The 21,177-nt window shown below is 45.1% G+C and overlaps 1 protein-coding gene across 2 annotated transcripts in view; it reads right to left on the reverse strand.

Moving 5' to 3' along the window:
* The window catches only part of COL6A3 (collagen, type VI, alpha 3), a 74,913-nt gene that overhangs the window by 45,531 nt on the left and 8,205 nt on the right, over positions 1-21,177 (reverse strand). Inside the window, exons 2-7 of one of the 2 annotated variants that reach the window (XM_014537604.1) lie at positions 17,279-17,396; positions 15,186-15,803; positions 9,905-10,507; positions 4,861-5,445; positions 2,454-3,053; positions 158-718 (exon numbers count right to left, since the gene is read on the reverse strand). In XM_014537604.1, coding sequence (XP_014393090.1) covers positions 158-718; positions 2,454-3,053; positions 4,861-5,445; positions 9,905-10,507; positions 15,186-15,803; positions 17,279-17,366 — 3,055 coding nt within the window. In that variant the 5' untranslated portion in view covers positions 17,367-17,396. The remainder of the gene's footprint in view (positions 1-157; positions 719-2,453; positions 3,054-4,860; positions 5,446-9,904; positions 10,508-15,185; positions 15,804-17,278; positions 17,397-21,177) is intronic. The other variant, XM_014537605.1, reaches the window with a different exon arrangement.

Below are 21,177 nucleotides of genomic sequence, written 5' to 3' on the forward strand. Positions count from 1 at the left end.
CATATTTCATTGTTCCTACAGAAATGATCGTTAGTCTTCCACCTTCCCTGGAAACCCAAGGACGGCTTCGATCTCAGGACCTGGAGCCAGCAGCCCACCATCAACCCACACCCTGGAGAACTAAGCTGCAGGCCCAACCAGAATTCCTATGCCATACCTGGTGAAGGCACTGTTTTCAGGAGATTCACAATCTGTGGTTGAAGTTCTCCAATCTTGGGAAGTGACTCTGCAGCCAAGATAAAGGCGGGGGATAGTACTACCTGCTCTAACTGGGCAGGGTCTGCATTCTTGGCCTGTAACACAAAAGGCACCACCCCCCTCTCCTTCAGCAGGCGTGCCGGCCCTTCCACACTATCAAACGAGCGTCCTGCCACCAGCAGCACCAGGAACTGGGGCACTCCATCCTCTATCCGGCTCCCAGCAGACTTCACATAAATGGATCTGAGTGCATAGTCCAGGGCATAGCCCACGTTGAGGGTTTTGCCAGTCTTGATTTTCATTCTCTTCACGAGATTCAGGATTTCAGGCTTGTTCTGGTGCTGATTAAAATGAGACTCGACCCTGACATTGTCGCTGTACTGAGCCACTGCAATTCGGGTCCCATCTGGCTTCACATCAAGCTCATCGATCACCTTGTAGAGAAAGTCACGGACGACATGGAACTGGCCCACAAGATTGGCTGAGCCATCAAAGAGGAATAGAATGTCTCGCTTGCTTTCTACAAGAAAAAGGAGGTTAGGACACCATGAGGTTCAAGAATTTAACAGGCACCAAACTGACGTCAGCCCAACACCACCAGCATTTGGTAACAGGAGTTCACGCAATTCATCTGACAATCACTGTACCAACAAGGGAGGCAGAACCCTCACCGACTGTCAGTAAAATGTCTGTTTCGGCCTGGCTGGTGTGGCTCAGCATCGACCCATGAACCAAGAGGTCCTGGTTTGATTCCGTTTGGGGCACATGCCCGGGTTGCGGGCTCGATCTATAGTAGGGGCGTGCAGGAGGCAGCTGATTCATGATTCTCTCTCATCATTGATGTTTCTATCTCTCTCTCCCCCTCTCCCTTCCTCTCTGAAATCAATAAAAAACATTTTTAAATGTCCGTTTCAAAGCAGTGCATACTTGCAAAGGACCAGAACAATAAGCCGCTCCACCCAATCTGAAAGCTTCTCAACAGAGCGAGACAAGGACAAGCCCACGGGGTTCTATTCTTGCACCAGGGGGCCATCACTCTAGGACAGTGATGGCGAACCTTTTGAGCTCGGCGTGTCAGCATTTTGAAAAACCCTAACTTAACTCTGGTGCCGTGTCACATATAGAAATTTTTTGATATTTACAACCATAGTAAAACAAAGACTTATATTTTTGATATTTATTTTATATATTTAAATGCCATTTAACAAAGAAAAATCAACCAAAAAAATGAGTACGTGTGTCACCTGACACGTGTGTCATAGGGTTCGCCATCACTGCTCTAGGAGAACAGACAGTGTTTTCAAACTATAAACTAAACTATCAAACATGTGGTCCTTATTGTCCTTTTGCCTAAAAATTGACCTATCTCTAGTGACAAAGGCTGATGTGGTTTAATTACACAAGGATAACTGAGTTGACACATTATCAGCTGAGTCGATGATCAGCTCTAACTGGATTATCTTTTCATTAAATTGGAGGTTATGGATGAGGACCAAAATGGTGTCTGTCCTTGCTCTGTGGTCAGGCAGGCTTCTGTCACTGCTTTCCAAGCTGCTGTATTTAGACAAGAAAGGATGACCGCCCATATGGGGCTACAATGGGTAACGTGAACATGATTTTCAGTTCACACAATGGGAATTCATTCGATTAGGTTTCGGTTGTCTCAGTCTTGCTACCTGTCCGTGTGATGTCAGCTGCAAGATCCAGTACTCCATATCTCACCACCAAATTAACTTGCAATAAGAACAACTATCCGGACTTCCTTTGGAAATTGTGTTACCGTCACATAGAGTGGCTGGCTTTGTTGGGTTTACAACAAATAATTGTCTAGATACAGCAGATTTTGAACATAAAAAAAAAAAGTCATATCAAGAAAAGAACTGTGATTTCTAACTGACGCCAAGCCATCCTCATGTGTGACAGGAGACCCACCTCTATCTATCTACACCCTCTCACTTCCACCTGGATTTGCACCCCAGAATCTTCACAGGCATTGGGGGTGGGGGAGACAGCTTTTGAATAAAGGGTGGGATAAGATGCAAGGAATGGAAGCTGAATTTTCTAGACTCGCTTTCATCAATGAACACCCTTTAGATAGAGAATGTAAACTTGCTGGTACAGTGTCTCAGACCCCCAATCAAAATATTCCAACCAAAGGGAGTCAGTCGAGTTTCTAGGGTTCACCATGCTCTTGAGTTCAGGTTGGGCCACCTGCCTGCCAGGGGAGGGAGCCCCGTGCAGTGGGGGAGCTTTACCTGGCTGGGTGAGTTGCACCTCCTCCACACCTCCACTAACATATGTGGTTAGGGGCTGAATCAGCTGCTGCGGCAAAGCTGACAGGGAGCGGAAATCATCCATGAGATACACCAGGCTCGGGTTAAAAGCAATCTGCTCAAGCTCGGCCTTATCCGCCTGGTGGGCTCCCACACAAAAGGTCAGGACGCCCTCTCGGGCTAGTGCATTGGCGGCTTGCAAATAGGAGTCCTCAGACCGCCCTGCTGTGAGCAGGAGCAGGAGCTGTGGGACGTGTTCGCGGATCCTGCTGCCGCCAGCTTCGATGAAGTGGTTGGCATGGACATAGCGCAGGGCCGAGCCCGTGTTCAGGCCTGACCCCCCCTGGAGCTGCAGCTGTCTCAGATGAGCAAGCAAATCTGACTTTGTCTGGTACGTGTTTAGGGAGAACTCCGTGACCGGAGTGTCACTAAATTGCACTAAACCCACACGAATACTGTCGCTTCCAACATCAAGGCTGTTAACTACGTTCATTACAAAGTCCCGCACATAGGGGAAGTTGGTCTTTCCAACGTTGAGCGATCCATCCAAAAGAAAGATGATATCCCTTGGGTTTACGTGAACTGCAGTGAAGCACAGAAAACAAAGTGAGACACACACACTCATGTGTGCCCGCAACCGGTGCACACATGCCAACACATAAGACACAAGACATCAGTGAGGCAAAGCACATCCATCTGGTAAAATATGGCAGAGGGGCACATATTTTCCTCCATGGCGACTGGTGCTATGAGGTATGTCCATAGCCAAGTTTATGGGACCAAGTTGGCTCACAGAGAGACACTGCGCCAAAGGTAGACTGCTTTCAAACAACAAAAAGGATCGAGTCCTTGAACCAGAACATCCTTCCTAGGGAATGAATTCTGCAAGAGTGCTGTCAAATTCTGTCTCACTCGTGTCTCTGAATCAGGTTCACAGCCAAGTTCACCTGGGTCCTTGGGGGTTCACCTCTACACATTCACAGAGATTCCCCTTACAGATAGGTTAGAAGCCTTAACCCAAGTTAACCTGAGAACATGAGTTCCTTATGACTAAAAAACTCAATACTGTTAGTCTGTTCTCATCATGAAGGATTCCTAGGGGCACCCATTTGTCATTTCCTACTGTCCTCTTTTCCTAACAGGGCATCACGGGATTGCCAGATGTTAATCCAAAAGGGTACCTATGGGAATCCCTCTGGGTGAGATCACAGAATCCTGGAAACATGTGAAAATACAGAGTCTACTTGCTATGCTTGGCTGAGGCTGTACACATGAAGAATCAAAAGTGTAATTCTCAAATTAGAGTTTTTTCCCCAACACATTTAGTACATGTCCTTTGAAAAAATTACTTCCCATCTCTTCCCTGGTGTCTCACTGAAATATAAACCTAACAACTAATTTTATCCTATGTTCTATGAAATTGTACTTTGGCTATGAGAGGGTGGGTTAGAATTTTTAAGAAAATAAAAGAGAGGGAGAGAGACAGACAGGCAGGCAGAGAGAGAGAGAGAGAGAGAGAGAGAGAGGCTTTTAGAAGACCAGAGAGCATGAAGAGAAAGCATGCACTCATGCAACATGGGTTGTGCAACATGGGTCCTACAACATGGGTCATACAACATGCAACATGGGTCATGCAACATGGGTTGTGCACTGAACACCCTTCCAGTGGTAAAGCTTGTGAGGTGGAAAAGCTTGTTTCCATAATATTAATCTTCACTGAGGACGGCAAATTATACTTATTCAATTCATGAGGTCATAGACTGCTAGAATGTGTTTTAAAAAAACTTCCCACTGACAATCATATTAAATGAGAGATTGAAACAACCACTGGGTTTTTCTCTTCATGCCCATTCATTCACTATATTTTGCACTTAAGGAAATCCCTTAAAGAGAGAGGAGAGAGGGTTAATGTTCTACGCTGGTCAGGTTCGAATCACTTAGAAGTGGACTGTCAGCTCAGGAGAGGAAGATCCAGTCTACATGTTGGTGGTGGGAAAAGGAGGCCAGACAGGTGTCACCAGGAGAAACTGAACACTGGGACCTCACGAGGGACAGGAACTGAGAAGTGACCTCCTCAGCTAGAAGCTTCAAAGACAGGTGGCCCTGATCCTATAATTCGAGTCAGATGGTCCTTATGACATTTGAAGGCGTACAATTCTCGTGTGACATCTTAAGACATGCAGTTGTGTCATAGTGCATCCAAGTCCTACAATTCCCTGCTCAGGGTAAACGGAAACCTGAAATAAAACTCATGTGTGGCTCTTGCTTCCACCATTTCAGAGTTGTCTCCTAACTGAACACAAGTAAAACTTCCTTTTGTTTTGTTTCTCAAAGGCTCCGCCTGGAGGCCACCCTGTGGTGTGTCTGACACCTCCCACCCCAGCCGTACCTTCCGTGGTTCCGGAGAGGGTCCTGAGAGGCGCCAGCAAGCTGGGCAGCATGCCTTGCAAAGGGGCAGCTTGGAACTCAGCCGGGGTGAACACCAGCGACGAATCAAAGGCCATGTCCGCCAACTCCGCCTGGTCGGCAGCCTTGCTCCCAACCGCAAAGCACAGGATGCTGCTCCTCTTCAGCTCCTGGGCCGGCTGGCTGACTTCGTCTAGGGACTTACCGCCTGTAATCAGCACCAGGAGCTTGGGGACCCCCTCGACGACCCGGTGCCCTGCCGCACTAGTGAACAGGTTGTTCCTAACGAAGTCCAGAGCGGCGCCCGTGTTCAGGGCCGAGCCTCCCATGGGCTTCATTCTCCGCACGGCGGTAATGACCTCCTTCTTGCTGGGGTAGCTACTGAAATAAAACTCTGGCCTCACAGTGTTTGCGTACTGAGCCACTGCCACCTGGATGAGATCCTGTCCAATTTCCAGCCTCTGGATGACCTTGATAATGAAATCCCGGATGGCATTGAAGTTGGACAGGTCCAGTGCTGATGAGCCATCCACAAGGAAAAGTATGTCCCGCTTGTTGACTTCAATGACTGTAGGTAGCAATATGAGAAGGTGAGTGGAGCAGTCTTTCCAACCACATTCAACTATGACTCTACACAGTTCATTCTGTTCAAAGAACTTCCCCATTAGCTCTGGCTAAGGTAACGTCGGGGGCGGGGGGGAGCCTGTCATTACACACACAGGAGAGTGAGAGCAGTGTCCTTCCCTATGGGGTAGCACATCCCCCACCCACTCGGCACTTCTGTACAAAATTATAGCCCAAAAACAGATTTCGTTTCAGTAGCCACCTGATTAACATGTTGTCACTTAAAAAGTCAAGAAGCTCTTTCCTGCCATAAATCTGACGTCGGGGGCGGGGGGGAGCTTGTCATTACACACACAGGAGAGTGAGAGCAGTGTCCTTCCCTATGGGGTAGCACATCCCCCACCCACTCAGCACTTCTGTACAAAATTATAGCCCAAAAACAGATTTCGTTTCAGTAGCCACCTGATTAACATGTTGTCACTTAAAAAGTCAAGAAGCTCTTTCCTGCCATAAATCTAAGGCTTGGGTTTGCGAGGCCAGAATGAGGCCAGAGCCCAGGTAATGGAGGAAGCGATCAGTGGGGCTCAGAGGCCCCCGTGGCATGATCGGGAGTTCATGAGCACCTACTGCCAAGTGCAAACGCTGAGAGCGCAAATGCCCGTTCCTTCCGCTCTAGTCTCCATGCCTTGGTTTTCCAGGCAGAGGGGGAAGTAACATACCAATTACTTGGCATCATAAAACTTATAAAAAGGAAACCAGTGTCAAAACCAGTCAATGGCACAGAGCATTTTCTGTCGGAGCCCTGTGCTGTGAAGGCACTAAGTCTCATGGTAACTGTGTGATTCCTTAAAGACAAACCATGAAGCAAGGACACCTGGACAAGGCCTCTGTGCCCTGCGTGTCACCGCGTGGGCAGTGCCTGAGTCACAGGACCGAAGACTTGAATCAGCCCTCTGCACCCCACCCAGAAACCGGCAGGGCGTCCGGACTTACAGGAACACCAGTGCTGACAGCTGAGGCCAGAAGGCTCCGCTTATTCAGTCATTATCTGGCCGCAAGGAGCCCCTGTCACTCGAGTGGTCAGATCAATAATATGAAGCACTCTCACCTACTTGACATGTGACTACACTGACGTTTATCAGCCCACACTCTCCTCTTTCAGAGAAAACACGGAAATGCACACCGACACCAAGCATTAGGGGCAGGCACACGGAGACCATGGCTTTGGTGCCAAGTTGTGGCGTAAACAATACATTTCAAGTCCCTAGCTCTCCTGGAGACCATGCAGATGCCTGGGGTTCTCACTGTACCTGCTGCTGAAACACAGGAGTATCCCATGCCCGCCTTCTTCTTCTCCCCCTCCATTACTCTGTGCAGGACATGTATGAGCCATACAAACAGTCATATGCCTGCTTTCACACACAGACAAGGACAGCGAGCACACCTGGGTCCATATGTACTCACACACGCCCGCCCCCCTTATAACCACAGACGGAGGAGCTAATGCTGATACCCTGTGAGCAGTTTCCTGTGCTCAGCGAGAGGTGTGCACTGCATGTGATGGGTGATTAGAAAGACCAATCAGCACCCGCCCCCACCCTGTCCCAGCCCACTCCCGGCATCTGCTGGAGTGACAGCCCCTTCCTCCTGAGATGCCTACCCAAGCGGAGCCTCTTGCTCTTGCACCCGGTTCTGCTGGGGCTGGGTTTGCCATACCCTCGCTGGGAGGTGAGCCTGAGGTTCCACTAATCTGTTGGCTTCAGCCCTCACCTCCCTGTTGACCGACACCAGCACGTCCCCCAAAACGAGGCTTCCCTGCAGCCCTGACAGCCCAGGACGGGCGACTGTCCCCGCACTGTTTCCAAGCAAATTCTCTTCAACTGTCCAGACCCCCGCCCCCTTTCTCAGGGCTGTCTCCTCTCCACCCTACTATTAGAGTGACTTGGGGCTACGCTTAGGCTGCTCTTCTCAGTGACTCGGGACCCTGACTTCTAATAAAGCACATCCTCCTGTCCCCAGTGCCCGTGTCCAGGGCCACAGGTGGTCAAGTCTTCAGGAATGGCTCTGAAATCTCTCACTCACCACCCCCTCCTGGCCTCATCCTTCCAGCTCCCTCAGGCTCCACCCTCCAGCCACACCTGAAGCCCCAAATCTGCTCACCCTGACTCCCAGTTGGCCCCTTGCTCACTCACTTCCCTCTCTCCATCTTCAGAGCCTTGGCCCCAGCTCCCTGGCCCTTCCCTCAGTCAGACACTCCCGGCAAGCTTTGCACTCTGCTCAAAGCTGTCCCGCCAGCACTGCCACACAGCAAACTCACAGGTGGGGGGATGCCCTCAGCTCCCATTGCACCCACCACAACCTCCCCTCCCTCCCCCACACCAATGACCCCATGTCTTCATCCTAATCAGCTTCTTGGCAGTTCGGGCCCCAGGTGATCTCTGCCTCCCTGGATTCACACTGCCCTCACCCGGCTTCCAGCACCCTCCCTCTCATCTCCCTCTATCACTGACTGCTCCCCCAGGCTCCTTTCCAGAGCATTCCTTTCCTCACCAGCTGTACAAGCACAGTGCCTGCAGCCTGGTCCCCAGCCTGTCTCTCCCCATCCACTCCCAGACCTCTCCTCTCGGCCCACGAGCATGTCAGCCCCAGCGCCACGCTCCTCTCACTCACTCTCCGCATGCCCACAGTAAAGCTGTTCTCCCACTTGTCCATTATCGCCAGCCCCGCTGGGAGATGCCAGGCTCCTGTGCGCTGCAGGCAGCCACCTGGGACTCTCTCCCCTCTGCTCCTCACCTGCTTGCCTCCTTTCTTCATACCCCTCTCAGGCCAGCCTTCCCCTGCCGGCCGCCCCATCTGAAGCTGTTGGCCCTATTGCTCCCACTCACCGCCCCCTCCTGGCCTCATCCCTCCAGCTCCCTCAGGCTCCACCCTCTAGCCACACCTGAAGACCCAAATCTGCTCACCCTGACTCCCCTGTAGTGTCCTCATCCAACTCTTCACTTGGGGAATATTTGGTGTGGTCGCTGGTTTATAGTTTTGTCAACTATTTCCCCGTTATATTCTGATGCACCAGCAGCCACATTCATCTCGGTCACCAGTCCTGTAACTCCAGGGCCTGGCATACCGTTGGGCTCATACCAGAGAGCCAAGAATATTAGTTGAATATTTACAAACTAATCACAAAGATTAAAGATGATGTGTAAACGAGGAATTCACACTTAATCAGCTAGTTAGCTTGGGAAAACTAAAATGAGGGCAGCGCGCTGCCCAAAATAAAAAAGTTTGAAACCTTGCCTGGAACAGAACTATATCCTCACCGAGTGTGATCCCTGTGCCTCAGCCCAGCATCATGCAGCTGGTGAGGCTGGGATTTGGGCTCAGAAGCCAGTTCACCATGGCACTCCTGCAGTGTTTACAAAACCTGTGGAAATCGTGTGTTTGTTTCCAAAAGTGTGCAAGCCCGGAGAAACCTTAGTGGGTTGTATTCCCATCAGAGGGATGTCTGTAAATATCAAGAGGATCTTCAGAATGTAATGTCGCATTGATTCTAATTTACCTGCCCAACTACATGCCTGGAGCCACCGTAACAAGATCTGATGGACAGAGGGCATCCACAGCTCATATCACTTGGTACACCTGTGTCTGCCGGTTCTTTCACTGCCTTGCACCAAGCACCATTGCATTCTTATTTAAATTCTGAAATCTACTTCCCACCTCCAACAGTTGTTACATATGTATTTATGGGACCTGGTTAGTTCTATATTTTTTAAATGGCTCCCATTGGACTTTCTGCCCAAAGACCCTCATTTGAGTGTATGTCATCGTCTCTCCATTCAGAACTATTCCTAAACTTGACAGACACAGGGAATATTTCTCCTAAATATTACACCACGTGAGGGCTCTGTTATATCTCTCTACTCAGAAGAACTATTCCTAAACTTGACAGACGCAGGGAAAAGTTTCTCCTAAATATTACACCACGTGAGGGCTCTGTTATGCCTTACCTGCAGAACCCCACCTCTCAATACTCAGCACACAGAGGACTTAGGGGAGACAGCCCTCAGGGATCTGTGAGCACACCTCTAACCTGCTGGCTCTCAGAGGCCAATGCCCTTTCCCTGGAGTCATTTTCTCAGGACTGTAATCAGCCCCTGAGGTCCACCGTACCATGACTGCATTATGAAGAGATGACAACATGGTGTCTGATGTCTCAAAGGAGCAGGTCTGTTGAATTGGCCTCACAGTCTGACAAGAGCTTTCCACTCGTATATCTTCAGCTTTTTAGAGACCCCCACCATCCCAGACATGAGTTCCAAGAGCCAGCTCACCTCCAGAGGGCTCGGCTGTGGTACTTACAGGTCCTCCTCAGGCGATTCATTCTGTGAGGTGCCTGCCTTCCTTCCACAAACACCAACACACAAAACACCCCGCAACCCCTCGGATGGTGAGAAGAGCATACGTACCTTGTGTGACAATGGTTGGCGGTTGCAAGACAATGAGCCTTTGGGCCACGCCAACAATGTACGACAGTAATTGCTCCTGGAGGTCCCCAAAGCTACGGAATTCCGGGACAGTAAACACCAAGTTGTCATTGGTAGCTATGTACTGAAGCTCTGCCCTGGGGGCGGCCTGGGCTCCGAGGGCGAAAGAGAACACGCTAGCCTGCTTCAGCGCCACCACCCCGTCGTGGATCTCGTCACTAGAAGGCCCGGCACTTATGAGCACCAGCACCTGGGGAACCCCTTCGTCCACGCGGCTGCCCCCTGCCCGGGTGAAGTGATTCTCCACCACGAAATCAAGGGCAAAGCCGATATTGGCCAACTCCCCACCAATGAACCCAAGGGCTTTGACCGCATCCAGAACCTGAGCCTTGGTGGGGTAGGTGTCCAAGGAGAACATGGTTCTGGGCTCATCGCTATACTGGACCACCCCCACTCGGATCTGCTGAGCTCCGACTGACAGTCTCTCAAGGAGATTGACAAGGAAGTCGCGAATGACTGTGAAATTGACACTTCCGGTGTTGTTTGATCCATCAATAAGGAAAATAATGTCAGCAGAGTCTTGTGCTTTAAAAGAAAGAAATGCAAAAAATGTGAAAGCGTTAGAACAAGTGACTACATGCATTGTTCAGTGTTCTGACATGTTTCTTTGGAAACCAATAAGAAACACGAAATAAGACAAACAAAACACATGTTGATTAGGGAACGTGGAATTCTCTTTTCGTTCTGCATTCGGAATGAATAAGAGGCAACTTCTTAGAAATGATGATGTGAAATAGGGACCTTTACCTCACATTTTTATCTGTGCCATCTGTGTAGGGATCACCTTCACTTTTCTGTGGGTGAAAATCATGGATGCATATTCTAAAATTTTCTACTAAATTTGGAGGGAAATGCAGTTTCATGGAATTGTGCACTACCATACCCACAGGAGAAAATGAAGGAGGACATTAACAAAGGTTCAAAGTTGAATTCTAATTTGGGGGCATTTCTCTTACTATCCTCAAGTGATTGTAAGAATTTTTTATCCAAATCCACAGCTTCAAAATGGAATGTGAGATTCAGGGGCTGGTGACTCATCACCCCAGTATGTTAAACTCTTGATTCTTGAGCAACTGTTGTATCTTTTTTTTTTCTTTCTTTAAAAACCAAGATGGCTGCATACATGCAACTTTGTTAATTTGAAAGGTTGACCTCAAACGGCACTTCAAGTTTTAATTTTTAAAATACTCTGATAAAATTTTGATTTGAATTTATTTTTCTCATAAAACGATTAGTTGCATAAAACTCCAATGCAGGTCTGGGGTTAGGCTAGATGTTGTGTTCATGTAGTTCTGCTAGTGCCTCTATATTCAGTCGTGTAATGCAGAACAATGTTAAGCAGAGTGATATGAAACCAGTCATGACATAATTATCCAACTTTGTTTTCATGACATCCTAAACTGCTTGCCTAGTGGGACCATGTGCATCTAATGAACCCTTAATCAGAATTAGCTCTGGGGTTATATTAATGGACAAAAAAAAATAGCCAATATGAAACTTCCATTCTGATACTAAGAATTGGAATCTCATAGAAGCACTGAGCAATCAATAAATCTACAAACCTGAGTAGAATATTTCAAAGGCTCAGCTAGAATATTGAAATCAGACTGATTTAAACTACAGGAAAAGCAAAATTATTCTGGTAAGAGTTTGTTTGATAAATTAAGTGCATGACAGAATAGGAAGAGATTCATATGAATATATATGACATTTACATTCTGAGATTTTAGGAACCTATATTTTGGGTATAATTATAATATTATAAATAAGACCATTTATTCTGATCTTCTTAATGACAGTGAATATTTTATATTTAAAACTATTTTTGTACCAACAAAATTGCTTTTATTTTCACTGCAGAAATGGGATACAAATCTTGTCTCAGGAAATTGAAAAGTTTTGCTACAGTGAAATTATATTCTCACCCAAGCTCTCTCACTGTATAAGCTGAGCCTGTGACTGCTCAAATCAGAACATCTCTCACATTTTTCTCAAATACACACAATCTCTGACAACATCTTTGCAGATGAATTCCTGGCATAGGGAAATATATTAACTTGGAAATATCTTATAAGATATTTTAAGATTAACTGGAAATATAAGGTCTAATGAGCATAATTTTTCACTAGAGTAATTAAGATCTTGCATTTTTAATCATTGCATACAGAATAATTAAGACCAGGCCTTTGCTAAGAATGCTAAAACATTCAGCACTCTTTAGCCAAAACCTGGGATTCCTTAAGGATCTGTGGGAGGGTGGTACTAGCAGTATGACTGCAGAGCAGGCCAATGAGATATCTCACATCATCACAGGACTTGAGGTTCTGCCAATCACATGGCAGAATTCCTCAACATTTCTCAGGCCTAAACCAATGACCCTGAGGGACCAAGGAAGGTTTGCCACATATGTAGCATAGGGAGACATTTAAAAGAAGAATTAATGATGATCCCAGGGTCAATAATAGAAAATATCATAGGATGAGGTATTTCTTACTAATTTATTACTTACTTTTATTGCCATTTGCAATGGTATAAATAAGAGCAATGAACCCTGAGGTAAAACCCTTGAATATTTCTCTTCTCAAAGGCTGAACAGCTGCAGGTCATAGAAAAATGTTGGATAATTTGTCATCACTGAAAAAACAACCTTGTCCTCTTATGCACACATGATGGGACACACACGGGCATGCTGTGTTATCCAGGAGAGCCGAAGCCTCAGGAAGACACAAGAGCCGGGTTCTTGTGTACGGCAGGCACACCAGTGATCCATGGGAACGCGAAGGGTAATCAGCTCTACCTAGAATTAAGACTGTGAACCTCTCTGGTTTTCTGTCTCTATGGCTCACATCTCACACCCTCCGTGGCATTTTCTACAGAAAAGTTTCACAATGTCCATGGAAAAATCAAGGGCTCCCTCAACACTGCTTTCCTGAGCACGTGAGCATGGGCACAGTGCCTTCCTTACTCACGGGCTGCTTCCTTTTTTTTAAGGTAAATTTAAAAGAGCACCTTTGCATTTCCTATGCAAATGCAAAATGGTTGATAGATTCCATGAGTTCTTGAAATCTTTATATTTTTCAGAGAAAAGAAAGCTGGAATCCTCACTGAATATAGATCACCTTTAGCTTTCCCTTCAGTTTAAAGCTTTTGTGTCCTATATCCACTTAAAAACACAACTCTTAGAGCTTCATTGAATAGAGTTCATTTAGAACAGTGGCAATCACTAACATTTTATATACACACACTCACACACACACATATATATTTCTGGGGAAAAGTTACCTGGTGGACACATAATGGGAAGAAATTGCCCCACCTCATTAGACATTTCTGGAATGCCTTCCTATCTGATTACCTTTCCCCAAATGATAAGCAGAGAATTATTATTATTATTATTATTATTATTATTATTATCTTACTGTGGAGCATGCAGTGGGACACAGTTCTGGAAAAATTGCAGAGTGAAGTTAATTAGAAAAGACAACATAAATGGATTAATAGTCCACCCTGGTGCTGCTAGTGGCTTGGACACTAGAAGACAGAGATGCTTTCTCGGCATAAAAACAAAGGTTTATCATCAGTGTGGAAACATGCTGTGCTGATAGCTCACTTAGCATTCAGACTTTAATTATCTGCTCATTTATATAATGATTGAACATAAAGGCAAACTCATCTACTCTTTTTCCTGATTTGGCCATCGATAAAGGTGCCCCATTTCTCTACTGATCTCCTTTATTATTTTTGACATAAATTGGTTATTTTACCTATATTCAGAAATGCAATGATCAGTGGATTATTGATTCTGAGTTTAGTGTATCAAATGGAGCAGGTTATTTTCTTGCAACCTGGACTGTTTGGTTTGGGGTGCTCCTAGGGCCCCATGTTCTTTTTCTGTAATCTGGCAGGATCAACACTAGCATAGAAACGAAACATGTCTTTCAAAGGAGAGGAGCTTTTTAGTGTTAAATAGAAATAATCCAGCCTGTCACTCACTCCTCTCTATTAGAAGTAGGCCCACTGGTAGGGCATTAGCCCTCTCATGCCATCAAATCTGAAATCATGGGGAACTATTGGGGCAACCATTCTATGAACAACCTAATGAAACACCTTGGGGTTGGTCAGTTCTGAAACCCTTCTCGTAACCAAGCTCTGCCTGCCCGAGACAGCTGGCTCCATCCTCCTGACACCAAGTCTCCCTGCTTCCCTTTCTCCTCCCTGCCCTCCATCTCAGAGGACATGCGTCTCTCTCTGGAACTCATCTCTCCCCTGAGGCCCTGGATTCCCCCTTAACTCCCTGATCATGCACCTAAAATCCTCTGTTCTCCATTGTCAGTTGGCTTCACGGACTAGTTCCCTCCACCCTTCCCATCACTGATGAGGAAGCCTAGCCATGGGTACTGGTCAAAATTGCCATGTACCATACACTTGACATTTTACTTGTCAAATCCCTTCCCTATTGGTCTTTTAGACACTCAGTGCTGCAGAGAGAGCTCACAGGCTTGACTGGTTAAATAACTTGCCAGCCAGTTCATTCTGCACATGCCCCTGTGCGATAACCCGCCAGTGTCGTGTCAGCGTTACCAGTACTTGCAAGTGGCACTGACAGGGCTTTTGAGTAGGAGAGCCTCTGTGGGCACAGCCATGGTTGTAGCATGGACGTGTGAGAAACCAGACTCAGAGCCAAGGCCCAAGGGCCTCCAGCTGGACTCTAACTATAGGTCACTTACTTCTAGGACTCAGTTTCCTCCAAATAGACTTGGACTGGATCGTTTCTGAGGTTTCTTACAATTCTAACTCCACCAATTCTCCGGAATAAACTTCATGGAGCAAAAGAGAGGAGCTCTCTTGTTACCCTACTGGACACTAAAGCAGATGCCCTTTCTCTCTCCGTCCTCACTCTTTCCCACACGGAGCGTTCTTTAAGGAGATGGTCCCTCTATTCCCGTCACAAGTGGCCACACTGATGCTTTCTTTTGTGGGATGTGGTTTTTTGAGTTAAAGAGTAATTGTTTGATGTGGGTGAGTGCTTTGTCTCAGAAGGCGACTAAGAGACTATTCAAACCTTTGTTTTTAAACCTGCGAATGCTCATCTCCCTGATCCACCCGCCATGGTTTAGCCATAGTGGTGCTTTAAGGCCAGCAGGAGCCAAGCTTATCTCAAGGAACAGCAAGGCGGGCAGCAGCGTGGCAGCGTTGCCATTACCTGTGATGTCTTTAAGGGTCTCTGTGCCTCCAGCCCTTTCTAGAGCCACGGATGAACGCACACAGGACACTAAGTTTCCTACTATGTCATGAAGGGAGGTGAAATTCTCTAGGTTGAAAATATGCATATTGAATGGTTCGCTTGCTATTTCTTTTAAGGCTCCTTCATCTGCATCCTCAACTCCAATTGCAAACACGTTAACGTCAGCAGACTTAAGTTCCGCTGGGGGCAGAGCGAGGCGGTGGTCCGAGTGTCCAACAGTTAACACTACGATAACCTGAGGGACTCCATCCCTGGCCCGGCTTCCAGCAGCCTCAGTGAGGTGGTTCTGTGTTACGTATTCTAATCCTGTTCCGGTCTGATTGCTTCCCTCAATATAAGACAGGTTGGAAATATGAGAGAGAACCTCTTGTTTGGAATGATACGTATTTAACAGGAACTCGGTATGTGGGTTGCCGTTGAACTTGACCAGAGCAAAACGGAAATCATTTTCTCCCACAGCTAAAGATTTTATAACATCATATAGAAACTCTCGAACAAGTTGGAAATGTTCCTTTCCAATGCTCCAAGAGGAATCCACTAGAAATATTATATCGGCAGCGGCACCATTTCTGACATCTTTAAAAAAAGACATTGGTTTAGATTTTTCTCCTGTTCAAGCAGTTACTTCCTATCAGTGCAAAGCCTTCCTAAACTACATCAGTTTGTGCTATGCTCTCACTAAACAATCCACACCTCACCGGCAATGCAGACAGGCAGGCTGACTTACCTGAGGAGTGGGGACCTGGACCTCGGACGCAAAGGCTATGGTGCACAGTCATTGGCCTGAGTTCCCTGCACAATCACTGATTGCACACTGCTCTGGGGCAGGTCCAGGATGGGGAAAAATCCCCCAGGGTGTCTTTTATCTCAAGCACGATTTTTGTGGTACTTTGAGCCCCAACACCCACTTGACCAGATTGGAAGGATAGCCTATCACAAATGAGCAACCATCATTTTATGAATTCAGTCTTCATTTTTGGGATGTGAAGCGGAGCCCTGATGAGAAGGAACTGTGAAAACGGCTGCCGTCTTACAGTAACTAGCCTCCAATGCTTTGGGTAATCCCAAGAAAAATACACATAGTAAATAAGTCTTCCTTCAGTGAAGATAACTTGTGTTACTGTAGAGAAAGGCAAAGCCTCATGTTTCTCAGATGGTTTAGCGTGAAGAAAGGGACCTTAACATATTCGTTAGGGCCAGAAAAGCCTTCATGGGTGTTGAAGATAATATCTCTCTCTCAAAGATGAATCCAGTGGGCCCTCATCAGTGGGAGCTGGAGGCTGAGGGTGCGGAGACTGCCCTTCTGCAGCCGTGGCCAGGCTGGCTGATCACAGCTGGCTCCTGGTCGCTACTTACCTCGGGCTGATCTGATGCCCAACCAATGGTCCCCTTCCACTGAGGTGGCACCCATTGCCCTCGATCTAACCACTAGCGGGCCGGGCTCTCTCAGCAAAGGAGAGGAGACCCAGTCATCCTCCGAGCTCACAATGCATGAAGCATTTCTCCGTTTTCTCAAACTCTGCAAGCAAATTCTTAATTGGGTTCATTAGGGTGGATTTTTTTTAATAGTTTGGGGAAACTGGTTTTTAAAAGTTTAGATGATTGTAAATGACAAATGTTTCTGAGTCCAGAACTGCAGAGAGAGGGTACTACTCTCAGTGTTTTGTTTCCAAGGAAAACGATGTTTACTCTCAATGGTTGTCTTCTGGTTTTAAACACTCAGAGACCAACAGGTGCCAGAAACGTGGAAAAGCTGTTCCAATGGTAAAGTATTTGCAATACAAACTTTCTGCTCATGCTCTGTGTAAGAACCAACCACTGTTGAACCAACTTCAAGATATCAAACCCAAGTTCTAGTAAAAGCAAGCCATCTCTCACTGGGTAGAGTGTCTGAGAAAGTCTGTAAACGAGATGAATATTCTGCAGTGATCAACCTAACTGGCTCCTAGAGGGATCTCTAAGCTCTACAGCAAGCGCCTGAGGGCTAAGGTCTGAAATCAGAGAACTCTGCTCCTTTTATAATGGCTTTAAGAGACAGTTCTGGATCTTACCTGCTTGTTGCTGCGCACGAGTTAATGAGAAGCCTGAGAGAAAAAGGCAAAAGATGGCCACCAAGGGCAAATGTCGGTGTTTCCTCATTTTGAGTTTGTCTAAGCACCACGTGTGAACCTGAAAGAGAAAATAGGGTGGAGGAGAATGAGCAGCGTTTGACTCTCAGATTACTACCCAGTGAATTAAGGACTTGTCGCTCTTAAGAAAAATAGTTTTGACTGAATATGTAAATGAGACTCTTTGAATCTAGTGGTTCCCCCGCCCACCCACACACACACACACACACACACACACACACACAGCTTCAGTTAATGGAGGGAACAGATTCCACCCAGATCATGGCATATGCAAACACAACCACAGCAGCTGGGATCACTTTGAATCTTCCCTTTATTCTCTATTAATATTTATACAAAATCTTAGCTATGGGCATCTCTCCCTGCCCAGGTCTCTATTGGACCCATGTCAGCAGTTTATGGGTGTCTGTCCCCTTGGAGTCCACTAACTACAAGTGAGGATCCATGTCCCTTGATGGAGAAGCTCACCACTTCCCTGGGACCGAGTGGAAAGATGGAATGTGTAGCTGACCAAGATTTCTTCAAAGAGGCTCTGTGAGAGGCCAGAACCAATTCCATCATCATCATGAACTTTCAGGGGCTAGTTCATATCATTGGCTATTCTTTCTGAGCATTAGGAAGTACTTTGGGGTATTGAAAAATGTATAGAGTAGACGACAGTTAGGTGGGAAAAGCCCATTTGGTTGAAGAAACTTAAATACATTTAATCTAGAGAGATTGGGTTACCACCATAATTGATCTTTCATTATTAGGGCTTGAAGATTAAAAAGAAGGTCTTGTGAATGAAAAGCGTTCAGCTTCAATGTGAATGAAAAACCAAAACCATCTCTCTCAGTTTTCAAGTATATGTCAGATTTTTAAATGTGATTCTTTTTCCAGTATCTAATCCTAACAGTCCAAATCCTTCTAAATTGCTTTTATATCCCCCTGCCTTAGGAATGGTTTGACTCTTCCTGGGAGAGCTAAGGGGAAACAAGAGCAAATGAGACATGTAGAACAGCTTCTGAAATGTCATCACTATTGACAAAGGGAGGACACTGACGAGACTCCACAAGCCTGGGAGAAGTGAGGACAGGATACATCACAAATTGAATGACCTAGGCGAAGTGGGTAAATGTCCAGAAACGCACAACCTACCAAGACTGAATCACAAAGAAACAGAAAATCTGAATAGACTTAAAATGAGTTAAGAGATTATTTCAGTAATCAAAAATCTCTCAACGAAGAAAAGCCTAGGACCAAATGGCTTCACTGGAGAATTTCCCAAACATTTAAAGAAGAATTAATAATGATCCTTCTCAAACACTTCCAAAAAAAATGAAGAGCAGGAAACACTGTCAAACTCATCCTATGAGGCCAACATTACTCCAACACCAACATCAATCAAAGATATTACAAGAAAAGGAAGCTATAGACCAACATCCCTGATGAATAGAGATGCAAAAATTCTCAACAGAGCACTAGCAAACTGAATTCAACAACACATTAAAAGGGTGATGCATGACCAAGAATTCCTGGAAAGCAAAGAGGGTTCAATACATGAAAATTAATCAATGTAATACACAATATTAACAGAATGAAAGACAAAAAAATACAGAAATATCACATTATAAATTCAACACCCTTTCATGATAAAAAAAAAAAACAACACTTAAACTAGGAATGGAAGGAAGTTACCCTAACATAATAAAGGCCCTATATGAAAAGCCTACTGCTAATATAATACTCAATAGTGAAAAAATATGAAAGCTTTCCTTCTAAGATCAGGAATAAAGCAAGTATGCCCTCTCTCACCACATCTATTAACATAGTATTTGAGTTCTTAACCAGAGCAATTATGCAAGAAATACAAATGGCATGCAAAATAGAAAAGATGAAGTTGAATTGTCTCTATTTGAAGATGACATGATCTCATATGTAGAAAACTAAAGATTACACACAAAAAATAATAGTTATTAGAACTAATCAACAAATTTAGCAAAGTTGCAGCACACAAAATCAGCACACAAAAGTTGGTTGCATTTTTATACACTAACAGTGAAGAATCTGAAAAGGAAATTAAGGTGCAAAAATCTCATTTGCAATAGCACTAAAAGAAAGAAAAACACTTGGGAATAAACCTAACCAAGAAGGTAATAGACTTGTACACTGAAAACTACTAAACATTGCTTTAAAAAAAGAAAACACAAATAAGTGGAAAGATATCCTGTGTGCATGTATTGGAAGGCAATATTGGTTAAATGACCATACTATTCAAACCAACATACAGATTCAGTGCAATCCCTATCAGGATCCCAATGGCATATTTTGTAGAAATAAAAAAATGCTAAAATTCATACACAATTTCAAAAAAAACAACAAAGAACCATAGCAATTTTTTAAAAAAGAAAGAAAAATAAAGCTGGAGGCCTCACATTTCCTGATTTCAAAATATATTAAAAAGCTACAGTAATCAACACAATATGGTACTGGAATAAAGACAGACAGTCTCAATGGAATAAAATAGGGATCCCAGAAATAAATTCTCACATATACAGTCAAATGATCGTTTATAAGGGTGCCAACGCTACACATGGGCAAAGGATAGTCCCTTCAAGAAATGGTGCTTGGAAAGCTGTATAGCCACTTGCAAAAGAATGTAGTGAGACCCTTACCTCACACCATTTATAAAAACTAACTCAAAATGAATCAAAAATCTAAATCCAAGACCTGAAAATATAAAACTCCTAGAAGAAAATCTTCAAAACATTAAATTTGGCAATGATTTTTTAGTTATGACACCAAAGGTACAGGCAACAAAAGCAAGAATAGACAAATGGGACTCAGATCAAACTTTAAAACTTCTGTGCAGAAAAGGAAACAATCAACAGAGTGAAACCCACTGCCTGGCTGGTCAGTATAGTCCTCTGTCTCCATGGAGGGTGACCCAACATTGTATCGTTCACTCTCTAGAAATCCCTCAAAAAAAGAAAAGCAAATGCAGTCTCCAATTTGTGTGTGTGCTCCAGTAATTGAGGACATACGCTTCAGACCAAGGTAAAAGGACATTGTACATGTGCTTTTCTTGATTCTTTGTGTTGAAATTAAACGTTGGGATTTTTATTCGTAATAAGCATCCTACTGAAAAAATGATTTTATGGGGAAATTGTCCACATGATTTAAATTTTACTGGATCCTTTTGGAAATATAGTCTGTCCTTTCCAAAACAACCTATAATATTATAATTGGTCAACAACACTTTAACATGGAACCCACAGATTTCAAAGGATCTGACAGCTCCCCACAAATGTATGCAAAACTGTATGTGTGACAGGGGGTTTCCTGGGGATAGAGTCTAGGTTACATGTGACTCTCCCACTCAAGTTCAAGCACCACTGTGTCAATGAAAGTTTCCGTGCTCATCTTCCAGGGGATCCAGCTCAATTGCTTTAAATATCCGATCCAGACACAAGATGCAGGACTCTAAGTAGGATTCCAAAGTAATTCTGTAGTCTGCACTAGAGCTCAGTAAAATCAGAGTCATCCTAGGATGAAAGCTGGAATGTCTTTCTGAGACATTACGTACTTCAACTATCTTCTAAGGAAAATGAGAATTTTAAATTGGTTGAAAATTATATGTAAAGATTTTTATTTCTGGGATGTTAATCTTTAAGACAGCAATCCCCTAAATTAATTGCTTCCTATTGGGACACAGAGTAATGGAATAAATATACAGTGCACAGGATCTGTCTTTTCCAAAATCTATAAAGATATTGAAGAGAGGGGAGGGGAGAGGGAGAAGAGAGGAGGGAAGAGGACAAGGAAAGCAAGGGGAGGGGAGG

Source organism: Myotis brandtii, unplaced genomic scaffold, assembly GCF_000412655.1.
Source record: "Myotis brandtii unplaced genomic scaffold, ASM41265v1 scaffold180, whole genome shotgun sequence".
NCBI lineage: Eukaryota > Metazoa > Chordata > Mammalia > Chiroptera > Vespertilionidae > Myotis > Myotis brandtii.